Here is a 25,533-nt window from a genome sequence, read left to right on the forward strand (position 1 = left end):
CACAGCCATTTGACACCATACTGGACCAGAGGGCTTCGGCTCCACTGGAACTGTGTCTTCCATATCCCGAAGGGTTAATAGCTTAGTCTCTGGCTTCCAGCCTTCCCCAAAGCAGTCCTTTTTCAGTTTGGTCCCTACCAGGGGAGGAGACAGCTCCCCACCCTCGCCTTAGAGACTAGGTCCCCACCCCAACCCCTCCCCCGCCACGGCCCGCCCACTCCAGGAATGAAGCTGCTGCTGCCCAACATATACCCAGACTGGTTTCATCTCCTTCCAAATCCATTTTGTGTCTTAACTTCTGCCAAGAATAAAAATTAAAACACTAACACACACATCATGGTTGTATGGGAGGGGAGGACAGGGCTGGAAGTTTAAACTGAAAAAGATCAGGATGGGAGTGGGCGGGGCAGGTCGCTGATGAAAGTCAGGGCTTGGAGACTTTGGCTGGGGTCTCTTGTGGGCCTTGGCCCACCATGCCTGAGGCCCCTGCTGGCTACACCCGGGGTTGGATCTGAGGGGGAAGTGTTTGCAGCATCTGCCCTCATGCTCCTCCAACACCCCATTTCATATCCTTTAACATCCCCAGCCCTGCCCAGAGGGGCACAGAGAGGCAGAGCTGCCCAGCACTGCAAAGGCTGGAAGTGGACTCCCCTCCCCCACACTCGAAGGAGCCCTGTTCCTTGCCAACGCCACAGTGAATAAAATAGCACTTGGAATGACACGCAGGCCTGGTGGTGCAGGCAGCTTGTGGGCTGTCTGTGGCCACCCAGAGGAATGGGTCTGGGGATGGAGCCTCATTCTCAGAGCCTGCTCTGCCACACCCACAGCCTGCAGGCTCCAGAATCTGGGGGCCAGGCAGTGCTGCTACAATCCTTTTTCTCTCTTTCTAGGCGGAAGCAGGAGCCCCTTCACTCTGGAATGGTGAAGGCTAACCCTTTACACACTCAGGGTCCCCCAGGGTTCAAATAATCACCCCCTACCCAACTCTGAATCCCACCATCTTCCTACTTTGGGTGAACTGCTCCCCAAATGGTGAACTAAGCACTCACATGACTTGCACCTATCCAGATGGAACCCACTGTCTCATGGAATCACTTGCCACATAAGTCAATCAATGCTCACTGAACACCTACTCAATACTAGGCCTTCAGAATCCAAAGACAAAGTTCAAGCTTTCTCTAAGAGCTCAGCATCTGGGGGGTAACACAGAAACATCTCAGAGCACCATGGAACAACTGGGAATCAAACTCGAGTGCCCCAGGCTGGTGTTCTTTCCTTTCTATGCCACTGTGAGGAGGGCCAGGAGATGGGAACACACACGTCTTTTGGAAAGAGCAACCTTGTGGCTACCATCCTTGTCCCATCTGGCACACAGATAGTAATGAAAACAAACCAATATTAAAAAAACAAAACAAAACAAAACAAAAAACACTTTGTCCTGATAACTGTTAAATCTGGGTGATGAGTAGATGGCATTCATGATACTATTCTCTCTGCTTCTCTGTGATAGAGATTTTAAACAAACAAGTAATAAAACTTTTTTTCAAAGGACAACTAGAACATCTCAAACCTTCCCAATACCACACTAACTCCCAGGAAACCCCCCTACTGCCACCCACCTACCTACTCAATGTCCTCTCAGTTAAGCCAAAAAGCATTTTGAAAAGCAGGTTTCAGTGAGTGCCCAGGTTTTGGTGGGGAAGGGGCTGTTTGACCTTGAAAAACTCCCCGTTATTGGGCCAGAGAGGCAGCCCCATCTCTGAAAGGGGACTGCTGGCCACAACCAGAGGAGACCTAGAGAGCCTATCTCCCCAGCCCTCTGGTGCAAGGACCTAGAGCAAGTGGGCTGTACCCATACCCTCTGTTTCCTTTCTGGGGTTTCTTTGTCTAGGATGAGCCTTCCCCAGGACCCTGAGCATATCTCACCAACAATGTGCCCCCAGCTTCTCTGGCTGGCTTTCCTCTACTACAGAATCAACCAAGTGCAGACCTTGAGGCCCAGCTCAAAGACCATCAAGAAAACTGGCTTGGACTTCCGAATCTATCACTTTTCTCTTGGCCTCCATGTCTCTACTATAAAATTCCCGATGCACCATAACTGACAAAACTCTTTTTAAATAGCCAAATGCTCCAAGAAGACTAGCTTAGGAAAGAATTCTAAGTCAGCAATTTATCTCAAGTCAGAGCAATAATGATGACAACGGTGATAATGGTGAGTGTCTAGCACCTCCTCAGACCGAGCACTTCTTTAATGAGAGAATGTGGATGAGGCCATTCAGTGTGAAACAACCTCTGGTCTGGATTTTAGAGATATTCACAATCCATGCCAGAAGTGTCTTCTGGGCAGCAGGCACAGTGCTGAATGATCTGTTGGCTGATGAACGGAGAGGCCACTATTTGATGGTCTGGAACATGTTTAGGGGCCCATGCCTGGTGGAGCACGAACAGCACTGCTCTCAAGGCTCACTGCTGGCTAGTTGGAAAAAAATCGTAAGTGACTCAAGAGAGGCAGTCTGCGAGCATCAGGAGTCTCAAAGGGTGGCATTCTTCACACCAGGAAGATAGGTCAAAAACACCATCCTTGGGCAGGGAAACACACCCCATCTTGGCTGAGATGTAAAGAAACAAGGTTTCTCTGCCTTTCCCCCCATGCAGACCAATGGCGTTAGTATGGGCATTTTTGTTAAATTTCCTGTGTGTATGTGTGTGGTGGTGGTGGTGGGGTAAATGGAGTGGGGAAGATGGGGTGGGGGGGGTGGAATTCTGCCTGCCTAGGATTCCATCTTAATTGAGTATGCTGTTCCTTTTTACTTTCTGACTTTGAAAGCACATAGACCTTAGCTAATAAGGAGCTTCCTTGTTCTGCTACCATCGAAGCTAGCTTTTTCTAAAGAGAGGAGTAGAGTGGCAGTGGGTGAAATTTGGACCCTGCCTTGATTACTGCATACTGTTCTGAAAAGTACTAGAAAAGACCCAGACTGTACCCAGAGACTTCCTTCCACCAACACTCGCTGAAGCTCCCAAATCAAGCAAGGCCTGTGCTGTGCCTCCCTGAGCATCCTGTAATAACAGGCAACCATATCTTGGGAGGTCCTGGCATGATCCCCAACAGAATGCCATTCTTTATGTTAAAGGTGATTTAAAAAAAAAACACATTGCATTTATAAATTTATATTTTAGTAAATATAAAGGCTATTTACAAAACCAGTCTTCCTGAGATTTCTTCTGCACACTGACCAGTAGGGGGGAAGAAAATACCTAAATGCTTTGTCAGATCATATATTTATCTCTTGATTCAGGAAAAGTGCCCTGCTCCTAGGCACGCTCTACCTGGCATGTACCTACAGGATCTGGTCTGGGATTCTCTCTCAGGACTCTCACTGTACCTCCTGTGGGGACAGAATGTGAGGAGGGAGACAGCGGAGCAGGCTGGATTTGGTAAGGAACATGGAGCCCACATTCATATGATTCAGCAGTTTTCTGTTGTTTGCCTCTTTGAGCAAACTGCAGCAAGGGCCAAGGCTTCCCCTGTGTTGAGGGTCAGTAATCACTGTCACAGCCTCCTAGGCTCTAAAACTAGAGTCAGGAATACAGGGGGCCAGGAGGCTACACCGATTCCATACCTAACCACAAAGTCAAGGACAACTTGCCTGGAGAGATTATCCTCTGAAGAGCTTGAAGAACTTTAAACACTCCACTGCAATAGTGCTCACAATCTTAGTGACAAACCTGGGACAGGTACTATTCGTCTCCACTTGCACTGGGGATAACTAGGCAGAGCCAATATATGGTGACCTGGGGTCCTTTAGGGAGTCACTGAACAGGATACAGCTTGGATTGTGGACTGGATGAGGAAAGAAAACTGGAGGAGGAGGGGGTATGGACTTGGACCATCAGCATGGAATTTCCACAGTCCAAAAGCTGACTTCCCAAGGGGGCCAAAGAGTCTTTGTCCTCTTTCACACTAAACTCTGACACACCTGCCAGCATCCTTCAGGGTGCGAAGGTCCCAGCTGGCCTCGGTTCTGTGTTTATTCTGAACAGGAAGCAATGGAACCTAGGATCTGAATTTCAGTCCCTGTTCCTCAGGATTGCAGCTCTCTGCACCTTGTACACCCCCTTCCTCAGCCCCTGGAACTTCTCAGCCTGGTTTAACTAGATGACCCACAGGACCCTATTTGCTGGCACCTCCCTTCCCCTAGCTGGGGCCTAGGTTTAAGAAGCTCCCTCCTCCTGCTTCCCTTAGAACATCCTTACTCCCTCAGAGTACCTCCCTGTTCAGAGTGATTGGTGAGTGCCCTGAATACCGAGGTTCCTACCTCCAGCTCCCAAGAAATCCTGGCTTACAAGGCTAATTCAGGAAAGAAGCCCCTCTGGGCAGGGAAAATGCTCTCCGTCCTTCTGGCCCCTATTGGTCTTCCTCCCAAATGACCACAAAACAGGCCTCAGTGCGCACTCTCAGGGCTCAGTGCAGACACCACTGGGACCTGGACAGAGCTAACAGCAGTGACGGCAGAGGCCAGGACGTGTGGCCAGCCAGCGGATGTGGGTGTGAAGGAGTGCTGCCTGCCTGGGGGAAGCTCACTTCCCCACCCTCCTCCCTAGCTCCAAAGCAAGTAAAACAAACTACTGAGGAGGAAGACAAACAGCCCCATGTGCTCCTCCTGTCTCTAGTTAGGAATGGGATGGGAAGGTCTACACAGCTGATACTTCCAGATGTGGAACCAAAACACAGACAGCTCCTGACAGTTTACCAGCCTGGGCTAAACTCCAGTAGCACCAGGGCCAGGCATGTTCACTAGGAGACGATGAAGGCATGGGACCCGTGGGCTCTGGTCAGGGGGGTTTCAGCACAGGGCTTTTACTCCAGATGGATGTGGGCATGTGGGGGAGGGGAAGGGATGGGGACAGAAGGCCATATTTAAAACCAGGGGAGACTGCCAAGTAAAAGAAGCCAACCTGGAAACACTATATACTGTGTGATTCCAACTACAGGACAGTCTGGAAAAGACAAAACCGTGAAGACAGTAAAAAAAAGAGCACTGGTTGCCAGGGATTGGGGGAGGGAAAGAGAGAGGGCCTAATAAGTGGAGCACAGGGAATGTTTAGGCAGTGAAACTATTATTCCGTATGACACTGCAATGGTGAATAGTTGTTATTATGCATTTGTCAAAACCCGTAGAGTGTATAATACAAATAGTCAACGTAAACCATGCACTTTAGTTAATAACAATGTATCTATATTCGCTTAACAACTGTACAATTGTAACAAATGTACTGCACCAACATCTGGATAATATGGGGAGAAGAGGCCTGAGGTCAGGGGTAATACAGTGGCAACTCTGTATTTTTTACTTAATTTTTTTCTGTAAATTTCAACCTGTAAGAAAAAAAGCTATTCATTTTTAAGAGTTAAAATAAACAAACAAACAAACAAAAAAAAACGGAAGGAGGAAGCTCAGGCCTTCAGCTCCCTGAGATGCTGTAGAGGTTGGGTCTAGGAATCTTGGTAGTTTAATTTCTCAGGCACATCTGTTGTCAGCACAAGACCTCCTGGGATCTTTATCCCTATTTTTATTCTTCATCTGCTTCTAAATCTAGAAGCAAGTCAGAAGTGACTGAGATGCAATTTGAAGTCAGATCTGTCCCCCACTGGGCCAACATCCAATCATGCTGTCCCTTGTACACAGCTGTCAGCTCTCCAGCAGCAGAGAACATCTATGTGGCCTGCGTGCCTAGCATGGGGCCTGACCCCCGGGCTCCCAAGGCCCTCATGTGTGCGGGGAACTGAACTATTCTCGAATGCATCACGTTCCTCATGTCCCCGGCCTGTGGTTTCAAAGTCAATTCAACAGAGCTCCAATTCAGCTCAGGTCCCTGTGATACTGGAAGGGAACAGCAAAATGGACTGTCCAGGCACACTTGGGAAATCCCAGGTGAGCACTGAGTCTGTGGAACTGGGTGGAATGAGAGAAGGCGCTGGGCTTCTCTGCCTCTCCTAGCCGGGCTTAGCACAGTGCTGGACATAAAGTACACGCTCCACAAATTCCTCTGAAATGAATGATGAGTAAGGGCTAGAGGGGGCGTCCGTTCTTATGCTCCCCTTACAGGTGGCACACCCGGCACACCGATAGACCACCCTGAAGACAGTCACCTTGAGGAACAAAGAAGACCTGGGCTATTTCTGTCGTGGCCTAGCACACAGCTCCCTGGCATTTCTGAAACAGACACTCAAATATTATTAGAATTCTCCACACCAGTCTCCCATGTACTCCCATATACATAAACCCAGAATGCATTTTTCTTCTATAAATCCATATGTAATTATTTGATTTTAGTTTAAAACTCTTATATCTTTTTCAAAATTCAGACAAGCCCTGCAGACTACTGGGGGGAAAAATGAACACCAGTTACATATCAGAATCTAATCCAGGCACAGGAGGAAAAAAAAAAAAATCCCTGGTCTCATGGATCTTCCATTCTGGAGGAGAAGCAGGCAGGAAGCAAATGGACAAACGGATGGATACCAGTCAGCAGATGATAACTTTGAGGGAAAATAAATTAGGCTGAAGGGAGAGAGAATGATGAATTAATAAAGGGCAGCTAGGTTCAGGTTAGAGGCAGAAGGCAAAGAAATTGCTCAGCGAGTTGGAGGAGCAGCAAGGAGGCCAGGGTGGCAGTGGGGGGCGGGTGGGAGGTGAGGGGAGAGCTGCAAGGGGTGGGGCTGAGCACACTGAAGGCTTTAGAATTGTCTCTGAATTCAACAGGACCCCCTGGAGAGTTCTGAGCAGAGAAGTGACCTCTGGCTTCTCCATTGGAAGTTGAAACTGACTTCTCTGTGTGGCCAGATTTAGGGGCAGGGAAGTCAGGGGAGTGGGGGTGGAAGCAGGTAGAACCTTGAGGAAGCTACTGCAATAGTCCCGTAGTTTGACAGTATGGGTAAGAAGGGGTAAAAGACCTGGGTGGTAAGAAGTTGCAGGATTCTGGATACATTTTAAAGGTAAAGCCATTATTTGTCAATCTAAAGTGGACTATGAGAGAAAGTACAGAGTTAAAGAGGATAGCAAGGTTTCGGCCTCGCAGGTAAAATGGAATGGTGTACTGGAAAGAAGCAGAGGAGGAGGCTGGGTGGGAATTCTCTTCCTATTGACCAGGTCTGAGGACACCTAAGGGTGCACTGGGCAGGGTTTTGTCCCACTGTGGGATCCTCTCTGTCCCCATCTGCTCACTCCTTTATCCCTGTATAGCCTTAAACAGGCGGTTCCCTTGGCACAGCCTTCCCCCCAGCCCTCCTTCCAGCTGCTCAATCCATCAGTAATCCTTACTTCCCGATGCTCCTCTTTCCTCTCCTTTCCTCCCAACAGCTGCCTTCTACTGGCGCTCATGATGTGCTTCATAAATGCATTATATACCATTTCTTGCTTCTCTTTACAACAACCTTAAGAAATTGGGGTTTCAGAGTCTAGGAAACTAGCCCAGGGTCATATACCTAGCAATTGGCAAGGCCAGGATGCAAGTCCAGGCCTTTCCGGTTCCAAAGCCCACATTTAACCAGTATGCCACACAATCTCCAACCTGGACGTGGCCCTAAAAGTACTGCTTCCTCCTGAACAACCTTCTAATAAGAGTCATTCCAGACTCTATCTTCTCAGAGGGGTCACTCCAGACACTCCCCTAGACGCCTCTGTTTTTCCTCCCTCAGGAAGAACGTCAGCCAGGATCCCCTTGCCATAAGATCTTTTCCTCTCCCAACTCCTGCCAGACCCTGAGACCCTCCCTCCCCAACCGCCTCTTCCCTCAACGGGGAGAAAGACAGCTTGTCTGGAGCTTGGGAAGGGTTTCTGGCGATAGGATGAGCTGCCTCTAGACCAGGCTCCTGCCCTCAGAAAACACAGATACAACCCAGGAAGCAGGTGCAGCCCATATGGCCACGCTCTGACCTCTAGCCAGTTCCCTTGCAGGTCTTACCTCCTAACTCATCCTAGCGGGCAAGATGCCAGAGAACTTGGGTTTCTGATGAGAGCAGACATTCTGAATCAAAAGCGTTCTCTTATGCGATCTTTCTGCATCCTAATAGTGCTCTGAAAGGCAGCTTTGTGGGGATGGGGAAACAAAGGCTCAGAGTTTCTGTGACTCCTCTCAGTTACCCAGCTAGTTGGTCACGTAACTATTGCTTAAACCCAAAATGTCTTGTGTGATTCGCTGCCAAAAAGCAGAACCCCCTGGCTTCAGGCTGTCCATGTCTGTTAAAGAAAAACAAGGAACTCAGGGCAGCTATGAGTCCTCCATAGCCAAGTCTTCACCACTGCCCTCAGCTGGGAGGTAGAAGGTTGCTGTGCTCTCCTGCAGGTAACTGCCTGTAGAATCCTTCCTGCTGGCTGTCCCATGAGTATCTGCCTGCAAGTTACCATCTCCTGTCAGTTACCTGTCTGTCAAAGCTCCTACCTCCTTTCCCGGGCTATCTTTCTGTACATGCTGCCACTTCTCCTAACCAGGAAAAGAATCTGCTGGGCCAAGCACCTTCTCCCCCTCTCCCCGCTGAGGGCACAGAGGACCTGCTTGATCAGACTTGCAGAAACCTGAGGAGCAAGTGGATTCAGCTGGCATCTACAGTGGACGCAAAGACTCAGCACAGCCAATGCAGATAATGGGGGAGGGGGGATGGGAGAGACAGAAGACATGTTCTGAGATAAGACCCAGGTGGAGGCGGTTCTCACAACTATCTATGAAGTCTAGCACAAGCATGTCACAAAGCCTGGCTTCCCTTGTGCTGCTGCTGCACTGGACGAAATCTTCCAGCTATGGTCCCGGTTTTCAGTTCGTGTCTCTTCAGGTAAGCTTCCTAAAGGCCCCCACCAGCTCCTTACACTTGTTAGTTGCAAAAGAATAGCAGGAGAGATTGTCTGGACATTTTTTTCCTACAAAGCCTGAGTTTTGGAGTCAGCAGTCTTTCAATGAAATCTTGGCTCCACCACTTAGTGGTTGTGAACACAGAACAAGTCACTACAATTCTTTAAGCCCTGGCCCCTCATCTGCAGAACAGGATCATACTGCCCGTCTCCACAGGACTGTGGAGGGGTGCTTGGGGAATGCAGGGGTAGTACCTATAGGCTTAGCAGAGGGCCCAGCACACGGTCGGTGCTCATTAAATGGCAGCTAACATCCTGCACGTCACTGTAAGGACAGAAGAGGCAGGAGGGGCTGCCTCGTTGGCACCAGGAATGGGGTGAGAAGAGTAATTCTCCGCTCCCATGGTAAAGGGTGTCTGCTCTTCCTGTGTCCTCACCCTCCTGAGGGAGCCTCACTACATAAACGCAAGGCTCTGTCTATAAAATCAGAGGAACAAAAACGAACCCCTTTACAATACCACCCTCAGCAACCTGTTCCATTTTTTTTCACCAGCACTCAAGACCTTTGTGGTGTTTCAGTGACAGGGGATTGGCTGCCAACCTTCTTGTTCCCCTTTGGGTAGGAGAGCTGAGCTCCCCCATCCCTCCTCTCTCCCATTGTCAAAGACCACCCAGTGAAACTTGCTGGCAAGCTGCCACAGTCCAGACAGGCGAGAGCCAGGCCTAAACACCCAGTCTCCATCTCTGCAACACAAGGCTATAGAACGAGAAGCACCTGACCATGGGGCTTTCACCTGGAGTGGACACAGCCTTCAAGACGGCAGACCACCAGTGGTGTCAAGGAAGGGTTGCAGGTGATTACTCGGAAGGCCTGTACATTGGAAGAGTCATTAGAATCTAACTCTTGGCTGTAACACAGTAGGTTTTTATGTAACTTGTTCACTACAAAACATCCATTCATAATGAGAGGTAAACAGTCATGAATTTCCATCGCTTTCTGTGGTCTCCCTGTGCTGACTGGCTGCGTTATGAAATCGCCCTCACGTGGACATAGGTACATAAAAAGGAAGAGCGAGCAAAACATCACTGAGGGATGATAGTCATTAAGGGCAGAAAGAGAGTCAAGGAGCAGGGATGATCTGTGAAATAATTAAGAGCCGTCTCTGCTTTCATAGAAAAGTAATAAAGCCAGAACCCCCCAATTTTCCCCTCCAATTAACTGTGACCCATACCTAATAAAGCTGCTGTGATTGTAATGTTAGGTAAACTCAGACTAGTAAAGGCACCTGGCTGGGACTACCCTGGAAAAATACTGGCAGGGCCGGGGATGTGGGGGAGCATCCTACTCCAGAGTCCAATTCCAGCCCTGCCTGGGGGTGGGGGGGAGGGGCTTATCTCCTAGGTCAACCAGCTCTGCAGGCCCTCTTCCTCTTACCTTTAGCTCCCATACTGTGTGACAGGATGTTCCCTCACTGGCTACTCTGGAAAGGATTTCAGAGTTAGCAAACCTGGTGCAAACAGTAGAACAAAGGGCAAATGAAACTGAAAGGTAAAAAGCTGAATTCAGGCATGTTGTTTCTAAACTTCTCAGCTGAAATCTGACATGGATGAGAAAGAAAAAAAAAAATCACACATCCCTCACCCACTGGCCTCCCAATGACAGCTATTGAATTACTGGTTTTAGAATCGTAAGACTCAAATTTCTGAGGTTCTGTATTCAATGCAGAACTTTCAATTTTTAAAATTAACAAAAGTACTCTGAACTTGCAATCTCCTATCTCAAGAACACTTGAGCCTATCATCTGCTAAAGAAAAGTAAGTTTTCGGGGAGAAAATCACGAACACGTACAGGCAGAAGCCAAAGAACAGTTCAGTCCTGCTAGTCCCATCTCTGCCTTTAAGATTTAGTCTGAGATACTGACTCTCCTCCCTCAAGAAGCCTTTCTTAACTGACCCTGTCCAAGTACTTTAACACTACAGTTTGTACTGCAGTGTTCCCCTCACTTCAATAATGCAATTCTGGATGGTGTGGGCTCTGGTATTGATCCCAGGCACAGAGCAGGTGCCCAATAAAAGCTTATTGAAAGGATGAAGGCGCCAGCCTACACATACATCATCAGCCTCATCTTGTCCAATGCTGTCCAAACTCATTTTAGGGAAGAATAAACACTCCTTTGCCATACTTTCTGCTGCTCAGCTCTTATGTTTTTTTTTTTTTTTTTAATTTTATTCAACCCTACTCACCCTGGTCATGTTATGTACTTTGTTACTTACCAGGAGAACTAGTTGAGACTTTCCTCAACATTTTCTCTGGCAACCAAGTGAGGCTGACTCTGTATTATTGGCTCTGATCTCTCGCCTATGATTTCCTCTTACTGCCCAATAATCCTATCCCAAACATCAAAGGCCTTCTTTGAAGATAAGGCCAAATTCACCATTAGGAAAGGAGAAATTATTTCCTAACTTTATTTCAAAAGTTGGGATGACACAGAATCCCTCTGGGTTTTGTGAGATAAACACTGCCCAGTATAGCAAATCACAAGGCATTTGCTGTAATACCACTGACAGAGACATAAACACAGGGCTTTCCTCGCCCAAACCTAAGCAGGATTTTTCTACAGCAGCCTCGGTCTCCAAACTCCATGGTAAATGGTGTGTATCCAACATGTTCAACATGTTGAACAGATTTGCCTCAAGGAAAGGAAGATTAAAACAGCCAGCCCAGGGGAAGGAGGTCACCACTGGCTTTGACTGAAAGAGTGTCTGACCTGAACTAGAATTAATCTGTTTGGCCCAGATTCCACTCAGAGCCAGACCCTTCTAATGCTAAAGGATGAGAAACACTCTGTCCTCAAGAGGCAAGACAAAACATGAAGTGTCAAAAAAAAAAAAAAAAAAAAAAAAAAAAAAAAAAAAAAAAAAAAAAAAAAAAAAAAAAACCAACTGATCCAATAGGGCACTGGTATTAGACTGTGGGCAGAAAACCTCACCTGCTTCTTCTACTTCATTGCTGCTACCCTCAGATGGTGTGAGTGTTGACAAAACTTCATGGGTCATGGGTTCCAGGAAGTTTGTGCTGGGACTGGGAAAAAAGAGAAATGTCTTATCTTTTGAACAACAAAATAAACAGTTCAGAAGTACTGGCTTTTTATAAAGTGCATTGTTATAAATCATAGTAATTCCTTATTAATCCATTTTATAAATAAGAAAACAGAAAAAGCAGTTTTTCTAAGATCCTAGGCTTCCTTAAATCTCTAGTTACCTGGTCCCTTGTAGAAATGAAATGAGCCATGGATTAAAGAAAATGATTACACTGAAAAAAGTCTGATCTTATAAACCATTACCTTTGCAACCAACAGCCCATTTTCATCAATATTCACCAAATCTCTCTCAAGAGGACATTATTAGCAGGCCTCATACAAAGTAAGGTGGACTTACAGGAAAGGGGTTTGGGGTGTTAAGGTAGGAAGCAAGGAATGAACCAGGCAAAAATCAAGGGTCAGCTACTAGTTAGGTTTGGGCTGCAACAGAAGGTTCCTACTAAAGTAGTATGATCACGAGGTAGGACAGAGCCACATGTGAGAGGGCTATGGAATTTGGGTTGTAAACTGAGACTGTTTGAAGCTGGGTGGTGACCTGTTTATGGGACTGATGGAGGATGGGTGGTGTGGTGATAGGTAGCTAGTAGGGATTCTAGCCATGCATCAACAGAAGTTGTCAAGGGCATGAAGAAGCCTGGTGGTAGCAGCCATGGAAAAGATGGTATAGATGGAGGAAGGATAAAAGGAAGGGCAGGAATGATGGGGCAAGCTTGAAGAGGGAGGCTAACACAGTGGCAGTGGAGACGCAAGGATCGAGGAGTTTGTTCAGTGGTTTGAGTCGGTGTGGACGGAGTCCTCAGAAGAGCCAGGGCTTCAACCTAAGTTCCCAAAACCCCACCTCAGTGACCTTTGAGATGGAGCCTCTAAACATTACCTCCAGACTTCTTCCTCCCCTTCTCCATCCATACCAATGCTGAAGCCTCCAAGGAAGAAAAGAGCCCTATTTAGGAAGGCTTTTTGTAACCATGGATTTCTAGATTAAAAACACCCACTTCCATTCCCACCCCAAATATCTGATTCGGTCTCATATACAAGGAAAATATTACATGTGAAGGTTCCATGTGGGAGCACTCTAAGGATTTATGTTGTTCCCACCAACAGGGAAGTAGGTTGGACCATCTGTTCTTTGTGAGTCTTTGGACAAAAAATCTCTAGATGCTTCACTGTTGACTACAAAAACATCACACTTTTATGACAACTATGTGAAAAGCATGTATGCACAGGGATAAAGAAAACCAAGTTGTGTTATAGTATGGGAATGTGGGCCATTTAAAAGAACATTTTAAAATTATTAATAGATGTTAATGCAATAAGTAAAAATTTGGAAAAAAAAATTGGGGGGGGGGGGTTAGTTTGGAAAATCACCCTTTAACTAAGAAAGCTTATTCTTCCGGGGCAAAAAAGCTCCCAGTCCAGGGTCTGATGTACTAGAAATGTTTGCTGAACTTTTTTAGACACAAAGTTCTAAGTGATAAGGTAAATAGGTTTTTTTAATGTAACAAATCACTTTTATTTCCTCTGCCTTCCCAATTTGCACTCCCTTCCCATTTCTCTTATTCCACCCCCCCACCCCACCCTCAGAAAGCAGACTACAAATGTAGTAATATCTTTTGGTGCCAGGTTAATACTTCCCTACTCAAGAGGCCAGAAAGTACTGGTGCATCTGGGTCTTCTTCAGCTTCCTCCCACTTGTTTGAAAAGCAGAGAGAAAGCCCATTATTCGTTAACCCCACTAGTGACTTTGTTGAAATCTGAACCCAGACCCCCTAGGGTCTCATGGAATACTGTGACCACCAGACTCACTTCAAGCTCTTCTTGCTGAAGTCCTAGGGGTCCCTGGGGAGGTCAACTGAGTTATTTAAGGAGTAAAATTCCCTACTCCTTCTTGGGGAATGGAAATCACAGATAAGTTGCAGAAGAGAGCTGGGAGCCCAAACACTTGAAAGAACATTTCAAAGAATGGAAAATCTCCAAATCCATTTGGAGGATGGAAAGGAACACCCTCTTATCACAAGTAGGCCAACCAATCCACAGTTAAGCAGGGTCCTCTGTCCCCCACCCCTAGCTGTGGTCATGGAACCAACCATCATGGCCTCTAGCAATCTGTCTGGAGTAAAGCCAATATCTGTGTCTTGGGCAATTTCTCCTGAGGAAATGTCTCTTGTAATGTTACTCCTCTCAGATCTCTTGAAAGAGGATGAAAGGGCCAGTGTCTGACATCTCAATCCTCAGATTTCACAGGAATAGACAGCCTCCTGTCTCCTGAAGAGCCAAACTGAGAAATAAAGGGGGGTTGGGGGGGGGGTTGGGGGTTGGGCAGTGTCAGCAAAGTGGCACAATGTGGCAACTCTTAACTTCTTTCCTTTCTACCTCTCACATAAACTCCCTCTAAAACTCATCTGGCAGAAAAATCATAACTCCACTGCTGTTTCCACCCTGCCTGTCCCACTGACCCCAAGGTGCTTCAAGATTACCATGGGAACCTTCTGGGTTTCAATTATGAGACCATTAAAAAGTGCCAATTATAAGACCTCAGAAATGTTCCTGGGAAACCTGTTACATACCTCAAAACAGCCAAGCTCTTGCCTCAGATTCACTTAAGTTCAGAAAATAGGTCACCCAGATGTAGAGGGGCCCCAGCCCCCACTTTAGTCCAACAAGACCGGGTTATAATATTGTCCATGCTGACCAGGAAGAAATGGAAATTGATTTATTGGCTGTAACCAGAGGGATGAAAAAACCATCACGGAGCTGAGCCGTGCAGGGGCCAGTTGTGGAGTAAATCAAAAACACTTGGGCACTCAAGAATTTTGGAAAATTACATTTATTTAATATCCAACGTTTGCAAAGATCTGAACAACAAAGAACTAGGTGACAAAGATGACTCCTGTACAGGGTATTTAAAGCCGGCACAAGAGTCTGAAACCAAAGCGTACTTTTCACTCAGTCCTCTCAAAGAGGTAACTCTGAGTCAAAAACTTCTTCGAACCCACGGGAACTTGCTAAGAAGGGATGGGGGCGAGGCAGAACACCCCACCACACCCACAGAGTGCCTGTTTAGGATTGCTGGCGTGTGGTTTGGGTATATTCTTAGCTCTACTGCCACATCTCTGGAAGAACACAACAACCTTTCAAGTCACCCTGTCACTGCCACCCCCATCCCCCCCAAACAAAACTAAATGGATCCCCAGGGCTCCCTGAAGTCCTCCAAGTCTGAGGCCGCCCTACCTCTCAAAATCCTCCTATCACCCGGAAGAGCTAACTAACCTTTGGCAACCTGCAAGTGAAGCAAGGCCTTTGAAGATCCAGCAGAAAATTCTGCCTGGCCTCCTTGCCCCTCCCTAGGCCCCTTCCCACCTCTCCCAGTTACACAAACAAAAACCCAAAGAACACAACTCCAGGGGGATGCTTCGCGCGGGAACCAACACTCACACACTCCCCCTTGCCGCCGCCCCAACCCCACAAACACCTCTGAACACCCCACTTCAGCCTCGCCCCTTGATCCCCCCCCGCCCTCGGGATGCTCTTCAGGGGCTGTTTCGCTCCCAGTCCGTTCGGTCCCTCACTTCGGGGCTTTCCCTTTGAAACGCAGGGCGGTAAGCACCCCCCGCCCCCGAGAGGCCGGCGGGTGCAGGGCAACCCCGGGTTCCGCCGACCCCCTGCGGGCTTCCCCCAGCGCCCGGCGCACGGAGCCGGAGCACCGGTGTCAGGCTCCGGGGCAAGTTTCGGAGGCGGTCGGGCCCTGCTTCCACCAACAAGCTTCCGGGAACGGCCGGCCAGTCTGCGCCGCAGGGAACCAGACGCGGCGGCCCCGGCCCGGCCGCGGCTCTCCCGCGGCGGATACCCCGGCACCCCGAAGCCCGCTTCGTCCGACTTCTCGTCCCGCGCTCCGCGCGCCTGCCTCGGCCTCAGCCCCCTCCGGAGCCCGCGGGCCGAGCGCCCGGACCCGCTCCCGCCGTCATCTCTCCCGCGGCTTCGCCCGGCCTGCGACCGCCTCCCGCCCTCCCCCTCTCCCCAAAACCAACAGAGAAACACAACTTTTTGTGAAAAGAAAACAAACTTCAGCGACGTGACTCACCTCTGGCGCAGCGGCTCCTGGGAAGGGCTAGCGAGGCCCGAGGGCCGGCGCGGTGGGCGCGGAGGCAGCCACACAGCACCGCGCCGCACGGACACACAACCCGCACCGTGACACTCAGGGACTCACAAAACCCGAGAGCTGCCGCTGCGGGAGCAACAAAGGAGCCCCGGCCCGAGAAGTTGCCGGCCGGGGAGGGAGGGCTCGTGCGGGCGCGTGCGGCTGTGGCGGGTGTGAGTGTGTGTCTGTGCGTGTGTGTGAGGGTGAGTGTGCGTGCGTGCGCGCCGCGGCTGACACCGGCGGGCCGGGGCTCAGGGTCTCTGCGGCAGGAAGCGGGGGGCGCGGCGGCGGCGGCAGCAGCAGGACAAGGCAGGGGACGCCGCGCGCAGCGCACCCGGTCCCTCCATATGGAAGAAGCTTTTTTGGATGACTGAACTCGCAAACAATTCCTTCTTTTGCTTCTCCTGCTTAGGAGCCTCCCATTACCGCGCGAGGAGGAGGGGGAGCAGAGGAGGCGGGGAGGAGGGGGAGGAGCAAGATGGAGCAGAGAAAAAGTCTTGGAAAGGAAAGGAAGCTTGGGGGGGAACCCCCCCAAAAAACAGTCCCTCAGACTCAGTTTTTCTACTAATGCCCATTTTCTTTCTATTGCACTCCAGTCCCGCGCTCTTTCCCTAACTGCTCTTTTCCCATACCAAGAGCAATGCCCTCTGCCTTTCTCCCACACCCCTGAACCCTCATTTTCTCTTTAGCTTCACCTCAGACCCTTGCTCTCCAACGTTATCCTTCTCTCTCAGTCACTTCTCCCGGAAACTTTTTCCGACACCCCTCTCTCAATAGTTTTCTCGTTATTCTGCAAACTATTGGCTAAGGCATTAAAACCAAAACTTTGTTATTAAACGTCCCCCCTCCCCAAAGTGGGGCAGCGGTTGTCAAGAAAATGATCAGGAAACCAGTGTCGGGGAAGTCCCGACACCACCTACCCCGACCCACCCCGTGGGTTTGGGAGGGAGGGTTTGCGCGCCTTGCATTGACAGCGCCCTGCCCTGACCTCCATTTATCATCCTGAGATGAGGAAGCAGGAAAAGGATGAGAGGGGGGGCAGGGACAGGGAGGTAGGATGGCCATAGAGAAGAGTTAGTTACCTCCGTGTGTGCGTGTGTGTTAAAACCTCCCTTTAGTGTTGGGCAGAAAACAATTCAGAGCAGCGGTTCTCACACCTGAGCGGCATCAGAACCTCCTGGAGCCTTACGAAAAACAGATTGCTGGCCCCCGCCCCCAATTTTCTGATTAATAGGGTCTGGGGTGGGCCCGATAATTTGCATTTCTAATAAGTTCTCAGGTGATGATGATGCTGACCTAGGGCCAAACTGTAAAAACACTTTCCTAGGGTATTAAGGAGTTAAACATATACTGAGTTGCTGGCAAACTGGGTCCCCTTCTTATTCTTTAGGGATGAAAACAAAGATTGTGAAGGGTCATTCAAGTCCACACCCTAATATTGCAGCTGAGGAAACCAAGACCCAGAAAGGTTAAGGCATTTGTTCAAAGTGAACCTCAAATTTGTGCCAAAGTGGGAAGGAAACTATCTCGGAATTGGCCAGGAAGACCAAGAGTGGGGGAATGAAGGGGCTGCCTCCCCTCTGTGGCAGGACAACTGCCCTGGGAGTCAGGAAGCCACTGTGTGACCTTGAGAAAGGCACATAAACTTAACCTCTCTGTGCCTCAATTGTTTTCTTTAGTTTCTCATCCATAAAAAGGACATACTTTACACTGAGTGTATGATTTTAATCCTGTCCGAATCTAAAGATGTTTAAAGGGGCAGCATCAACATTGTATTCAATATACTGTACTGCTTCTTTTTTCCTATACTTAGTAATTCGGACAGCCAGTTTTTTAATGATTTATCTGGTATTTTCAACAATGTGTGTCTGGACTCCTGGGCCTATCCTTGCGGCAAAATGAAAAAAGAGATGATCCCTCTCCAACAGGTGAAAAGGCAATGAACTTCCTCTTTGAACTGTGCACCCGTAAGTACTCTTTCCTCTTCTTCTCTAATTCCCTCCATCCCCACTCTCCTCTTGTACTCTCTCACATTCTCCCCCAACATTCGTCAAGACCCACTTTCCTCCCCATCCAACAGCCTTGTTCACCTTCTTACTATCCTCCTCCCAAGGCACAATTCAGGACTACAGGGCCTGGAGTTCACCCAGGATACAGAATTCTTAATTCCCCAAGGGAATAGAGCAGCAGCCTTCCACTGCTGTGAAACACTCCCTCTCTGCAAGCCCCAATCAGGGTATTCAGCTGTTTTTCATAGGCGACTCCTAGTAGTACCATGCCCACTGGCAATGTGGGATTCCAATGCAAACAACATGCATGAAATTCTTAGATCGATTCTTCTATATTTCTATACGTACTCTTCATTGCTCAACATCTCAAAGATGTCCCTTATCCCTTCACATTTTCTTCTTCCTCAGACTTTCTCCTAGGACTCTCCATTCCCTCCATTCTTGTCTTTGGGTCTTGCCCTGGGCTCTGAGTCAACAAGTCACAGCACAGCAGAAAACAGAGATCATAGTCCCTACCAACACTGTGTAGCCAGGATAAAGACCCATGGCCTTATACACCACCCCCCACCCCAGCCTGTTCACAGGGTTATTCCTCTTTCCCACAGAGTTTAGACAGACGTACATCACAACTTAATTGAGAGGGTTTAATTCTGTAGCAGCATCAAGCACATTGTTGGCACCTCAGAAGTGTTTATTGTTTTTATGGCTCTTTGTATTAACATAATTATGTTTATTTTTATTACTGAGTAAGTACATTGTATCTCTGAACTCTCCCCTTTGCCTCCAGCAGTCCTTGTCTAATTCTCCTCTTCCCTCTCTGTTAGTTTCCTTATCCTAACCCTCTCCACCCAACACTAGCTCCCAGCCATCTCAAAACAGTTATATAAGAGTCTGGGCTTGTGGTAAGGTGCTTTCTGCTACTCTGCCCTTTGTTCATGGTGATTTCCCTTTGGCATCTTGCTTTCTTGGGGACTTTCTGGCCTCCATCAAGAAAGCAGCATTTAGTATGAAAGTGATCATCACATTTATTATGTCGGGGAGGAGAAGGTAGGGACTGTATATATGTCTACATAAGTCACTATATGGCTAAGGTTTTGCAGAGCGGACTGGAAGGAGTCCCAGTGACTGAAGTGACATCAAGGGACGGGTGTTCCTCCTCAGTGTACTGCAGGCACACCACCCATTAGAGAGTATAAACAGACAACTCCTTCGTTGTGAAGCATATCTGGAGAGGACTGTACTGAGAAAAATTACTAAGATGTAGACAAAGAGAAATAGGGAGTTAATAATTTTCCTTCTTTTAATATAAATCTGTCTTCCTGAGTATAAACTTATGTTCACTGAAGAAAATTTAGAAAATACAGAAAAGTGCAAAGAAGGGAAAAATCATTTTAAGCCCACGACCCAAGGATAACACTGTTAATAGAGGCATTTTTTTCTAGTCATTTTACTCCTTTTTTTCCCCTCATCAATATAACTCAAACTTTTTCTACACTGAGTATATGATTCTAATTGATCAGAATTTGAAGATATAAAAGGACAAGGTAAACAGATAATTTTATTCAATATTTTGTACTTTTTTCTTATGAGTTTGGTTATTTAAGCAGGAACCAGTTCTGTCATTGGTTTATCTGTACTTTCATATTTTACAAAATTGTGTTTACTGTGTATAGAAATTATCCTATTTTTTAGATTTAACATTCTAATGTGATTAAATCTTCTCCAAAGTTTGACTTTAACAGCTGTGTACTATTCCATCAAACGGAGACATTGTTATTTATTCAACCATTCCCCTATTGTCATATATTTAGATTGTCCACTTGTATTATGATAATGCATCCCAGTTAACTAAACATCTTGTCATAAATCTTTATTTACAATTCTGATTATTTCCTAAGGATGAATTCCTATGAGTAGGAGCTTTGGATCAACAGATATAACATTTTAAAGGCTTTCGGCTGGTATTGCAAAATTGTCCTCTAGTGACTCCAATGTACATTTTCATCTCTCAGATCTCCACAACAATGAGATCATCAAACACAAGGCCCCAAGTGGAGACTTGATTGAATTATCCAGTTTGGATGACTGCACTAACCAGATAAAGAAAACAACTGCCAAAAATATTCACTACACTGGAGACAACGCTCAAGTGGGAAAAGCTGAACAATAACTGCTTACTATATGAGCTCAGTTATGTTTATGATCTTATATAACCTGTCCAACAACCCTTGAGAAATAAGGTAACATCCACCGAACATCTACCCCTCACAGCATCTATGCTTGGTTCTGTGTGTCCATTTGGTCTTGAATGCCCACAATAATCCTTTACTATAAGTTTTATTCACTCCATTTACAGATATGAAAAAGTAAGCAACTTGCCTGAGATCCCCAACAACTAAGTGGTGGTACTCATGCCTAAACCTGAGGTTTTTCTAGTGCAACATTTCCTTTAACTGTTTCATGAGCTATAGGCTACCTAATGGGTAAGAAAAGCATAGTTAGAAGATGCTTTCATTCCATCAAGCCTTTAAATAATCTTTTCTGGGCTTCTGAATGGCTGATTATTTTTCTTAAGGGCATCCAACTTCATTCAAAGGACTGGGGTAACTCACAAACCATAATTGACAGAAAAGTACAAGGATTGTATACCTTAGTAGAATGGAGCTCTGATGTAGGAGTTAAGATTAAAGACTAGAAACTAAAATTCATAGTATTAATAGTAATTAGTAAATTGGCTTTTGTATACATTCCTATTCTCAAAGCTAATGTTTGGATAAACATTTTTATCTTGATCAGAGGTGTTAGAAATAAAATACTGAATCCAACTTCCTAGTTTCAAATTCTAGCTACTGAATGTATCAAGTTTTTATTTATTAAGGAAATATCCCAAGACATTTTCAAAATAAACACAAAAATCTCTAATCTGTTACTAGAAAAATTAGCTCACATTTGCTTGTTCCTGGGCCATTTACTAGGGATCTGAGTTGGCCTCCCTCTCCACGCCAAGGGCGCCGGAGAAGTGTGCACAGTTCCTCCAAAATATTTGATGACTGAATGATGAATGAAAGTATAAGATTGACCTCTGCAACAATTAGTAAACAATGCAAGACAGCATGTAATTAAATCCTAAATTGCATGGTTCAGGCGGAATTACAGGTGAGCCTGGTACAATGCCATCTACTCCCCATACGAGTTGAGCTGGCTGGGACTGACTTCTCTAGTCCAGTGCTGCCAACTCAGACATTCCTACTTGCCCTGTGTTCTGCTGACTTTAAGGGATCAGTCTTCAGATCCCCCTGAGGCTGCCTACAGATAAGGGTACCTGGGGGGAGGATGACATAAAAAAAAAAAAAAAAAAAGTGAAATCGTACAAGCAAAACAAATCTGGGTTTGGATACAGTCTTTAACTTTAAGCAAGCCTGTGAGCTTAGACATTCTGAACCCCAGTTCCTTCATCTGTGGAAATTAGAAATATATATGAAGTATCTCTCCCGGTATATGATTGTTAGTGGGTTATCTGATAAAATTATACCTGCTGTTTATGGCTGGCCCCTGTTCTGATAGATCATGCATTTTTAAGACTGTAACCTTTAGTAGGCACTTCATAAATGGCAGTTATATTAGTAAAAGTTTGAGTCAGAGGTGAAGCTAGGACAGAGAGATGGAAAACAGGGTAATCCAAGGCCATTTTTGTGACCAGTGCCACATGCTTGATTTTGCACACTCCTTAAGCCCCAGACAAATAGAATTTGTTGACAATGAGTTCTCAGAGACTCCGTTTTTTCCAAAATATCAGATTCCCTGAAGTAAGCACAGGCCCCCATTTAGTCCCACATGAAACATCTACCTTCTACAACTCAATCCGTCTGCTCTCCTCCCCATCCCCACCCCCCTCCCGTGTTAGGCTGAGAAACTTGGATCCTGGAGCTGTCCAGACTCCAGCTGTTTGATATTGTGCAGCTGAAGGCAGCCTAGGGCAGGAGGCGAAAGACTCCAGATGAAAGCAAAAACTCAAAGAGAACTGGACTTCAGAGCTTTGATACCACGCTCAGTAGGTAACAGCCTCCGTTAAATCTGTTCAGTCAGCCATTTAGGAGGGAAGGAGTTTCTCACACGTCTTGTAAGGGTTTTTAGTGATGGGATGCTTCCATGGAGGGGAATCAATGTTCTGGGGACTGAGCAGGACAGAATCAAATGCCAAAGCTACTGTTGCAAGCTCAGAGGTTGGTAATGTGCTGCCTTGCTTTGCTCCCGCTGTATTATTTTCTTCTTCATGGTACCAGGGATTCACTGGGACTTTTGGCCACAGCAACAGAAAACCAGCTATGTCCCAGCCTCCTTCACCCCACCCCACTTCTTTGGGTTCTGGGGAGGAGCCCTTATGGTAGAAGCCATAAGGAAGGAAGAAGAGTTAGGAGAAAGAGATACTGGGTCTCCCTACTTACTACCAGTCCTTTCAGATTCAGATACCAGGTTCAACTTCTTTACCTTCTTTTGGTTCATCAACTAAGAAATGGAATCATTCAAGGTTCAGTGGACCCAATTTGACAAGTGCCTTACCTATGAACCTCTGCCTGGGATAAGGAAGGACTAAAAAAATTAATCATAGTCCACCCCAATAATTTCTTCATTCTTTTAAAAGAAACAACAACAACAACAGCAACAACAAAACACCAAACCAAACAAAACCCCCATAAGACTTGTCTTTATTTAGTCAGGACACATGAGGTCAGGAGCAATCATATCACTCACTACCTTAAAGTTCTTTAGTGGCTCCCAGTTCCTTTGCTATAGGGAACAAGTATTCCCGGCTCTGATACAGCCCACCTCTTCAGCCTGACTCCCCAGTGCCCCTACCTATGTCTTGTGCTCTGGCATCTGTTCTCTCTTCCTCAAAAGATCATACTTTCTCATGCTTCCTAATCTGCCCACTTTCTGTCCCACTCAAACTCTTCTCTTTTGCAGTCATCTACCTCTCATTTACTCTTTAAGACTTCCCACTAGCATTACCTCCTCTAGCAACCAGTGCCTGACCCCCCACCCTCCCACCAACTCCAGTTGTCTGCCCACAGAACACTCTTCTCTCCTTCATCATAACATCCATCATGAGCACTGTTGTTGGGTCCATCTGACTTCCCTCAGCTGGAATATCCCCAAGCGGAAAGGCAATTCCTGTTTCATCATTGTACCCCCAGCGCTTAGCATGATACCTAGCACATAGTGGGTGTCCCATATATAAATTTATCAAATGGATGGATGAAGAGTTAATGAAATCAAGTATGTCCTTCACAGCAGTTGAAGCCAAACGTATCGATGTGGTGAGGAATGTTGAAAGGATACCAATAACCAGTACTGCACCTGGGGTAGAATCCTAGTTTGAAAACCAAAACCAGATCCTTACCTAAAAGCAAGTGATGACTGATCTTAGATACAAGGTTAGATGGCTACAATACAGCATTCTGCATTTAGATGCTAATGGTATATTTGGAATGAAAACATATGACTCTCAGCTGTATTTTTTTTTTACTTTTTATTTTGAGACAATTATAGATTCACATGGGTTGTAAGAAATAACACAGAGAGTTCCTGTATACCCTTCACCTACTTTTCCTAGAAATACAGCCCAATATCTAGCCTAATTATAGTAGTGTGTCTTAATCAAAGATGTCTTAATATCTTAATCGAGGTTGATACAATTATCAACCTTATTCAGATTTTGCCAGTTTTACTCCCACAGTCATTTGTAGGTAGTTGTATGTTTTTGAAACGATTTGTAGGTTATTGTGTCTGTGCAGCCTAGCCCCTGAATGTCTGGCCACAACCAGTAAAAGTCAGGATTATGCCCAGCTGGCCCCATAGAGAAAGGACTTGAGTCTTTCCCAAAAAGCTTACAGCAACAGGATTCATCCCTGATCCAGTCTCTGCTTTGCACCCTCTGAGACCCCACTGTAGAACGTCTTATTCCTCCTCTGACAGGACAAGAAAGGATGCAGTCTTCCTGGATGATGCATGATGAGTTGGAACTATTCCATCCACCCTTCTTTGCCATCAGCCAAAATACCAGGGTGGGCTACAAATTTTGCAGAGTCTAGTACAAAATAAAAATGCAGGGTCCCAGTCAGGAGTGGGGAAGTCCATCCCCCTTTCTTAAACCCACAGCAGATGGCCAAACCCCAAGGGGTTATAATGTGCATACCAAGATACTCTAGGGGATGGGCTAGAGGCCCCTGCCCAGATGTCTACTGAAAGTACTGTGAAACTACCAGGCTTAGTGGGGGGAGAGCCACCGCCTCACCCTTTCCTGAAATGCAATAGGGTACATGCCCTACTGCAACCCTCCCCACACTTAGGCCTAGGCCCCCATCAGGAGCAGAGGGTGACTGAAGCCAGTATAGGCTGGGGAAGTCTGAGAAGTCCATGGCACCAGATGTCACGGAACTAGCCAGCTGAGCCTCTGTCCCAGGGAGGCAGTGGGAGTCAGGACCACATATGAGCTGAGACTCCAAAACTCCAATGCTTGCTCCCATTGTCCAGTTGAACTTCCCTTACAAAACACAAATTCAAAGAGAAAAATGTCAAGACAGCAGCCACAGAGATTAAAACCAAGTGTGGGGCCTGAGTACAAGGCTCTGTGAAACTGCACTGGCCACACACCCATGAAGTTGCCTGAATACATACAGAATTCATCAACTGCATTTGTGACTCTACAGTTGCCCTAGTCCAGACCTGTGTCATTTTTTTTTTTATATAATGTGGAATATTGCAAAAGCCTCTTTATTAATTGCCTCCCATCGGCCTCCCTCGTGGTCCATTTTTCAGATTACTGATGGTGACATCTGTAGAAATGTCAAGCTGGATGATGCCTTATCTCTCCCACCACCTTCCTTTCTTGTCCTTTTCAGTGACCTCACCACTTTTAGGATGGAATCAAACTCTTAAGCAAAGTACATGAAACCTTTCACACCAGTCCTGAGCAAGTATCTCCTCAATGTGGTCTCCCACCATTCTTCTCCCCACCTGACCTTTTCCCCTCCCTTACTTCACACAACTTCTTCAGAATGTTCCAGGATCCTGTCTCTAGGCCTTTGTATATGTGGTAAGCTTGTTGGAGCACCTTTACTGCCTGCTGCACCAAATTCCCACTTGTCCTGCAAAACTTGGCTCAATTATTAGCTCCTCTGGCCTTCCTTGCCCACCATAGTTTCCCAATACGATGGGTGCTTATGATCCACGGCTCATATATCACTTGGTGTTTACCCTTATTATAGTACCTCCTGCATTGTTTTGTAATTAAGTATTTTAAACTGCCATGTTTCTCCACCATAGGAGATACATCACACTGTGGTGTATTTCCAATTTTCCCCAACTGATGCGATCCCCTTGAAGCCCCTAATCACCCCTGTAGTCTTAATGCCTTACACAACTTCTGGAATAAGGTA

The 25,533-nt window shown here is 46.7% G+C and overlaps 1 protein-coding gene across 2 annotated transcripts in view; it reads right to left on the bottom strand.

The window, feature by feature from the left end:
- LOC111148615 (BOC cell adhesion associated, oncogene regulated) overlaps positions 1-16,175 on the bottom strand; it is a 70,040-nt gene extending 53,865 nt beyond the window's left edge. The window contains exons 1-2 of one of the 2 annotated variants that reach the window (XM_022505360.1): positions 16,029-16,175; positions 11,840-11,931 (exon numbers count right to left, since the gene is read on the bottom strand). Coding sequence is in view for 1 of the 2 variants with exons in the window: in XM_022505341.1 (XP_022361049.1) it covers positions 9,644-9,933 (290 nt within the window). In the remaining variant the exon portion in view is untranslated. Of the gene's footprint in view, positions 1-9,643; positions 9,934-11,839; positions 11,932-16,028 lie in introns of those variants that run through there. The other variant, XM_022505341.1, reaches the window with a different exon arrangement.
- Positions 16,176-25,533: the final 9,358 nt, after the last annotated feature.

The sequence above is a fragment of the Enhydra lutris genome, unplaced genomic scaffold (assembly GCF_002288905.1).
Source record: "Enhydra lutris kenyoni isolate GAN:26980312 unplaced genomic scaffold, ASM228890v2 scaffoldscaffold2, whole genome shotgun sequence".
Lineage (NCBI taxonomy): Eukaryota > Metazoa > Chordata > Mammalia > Carnivora > Mustelidae > Enhydra > Enhydra lutris.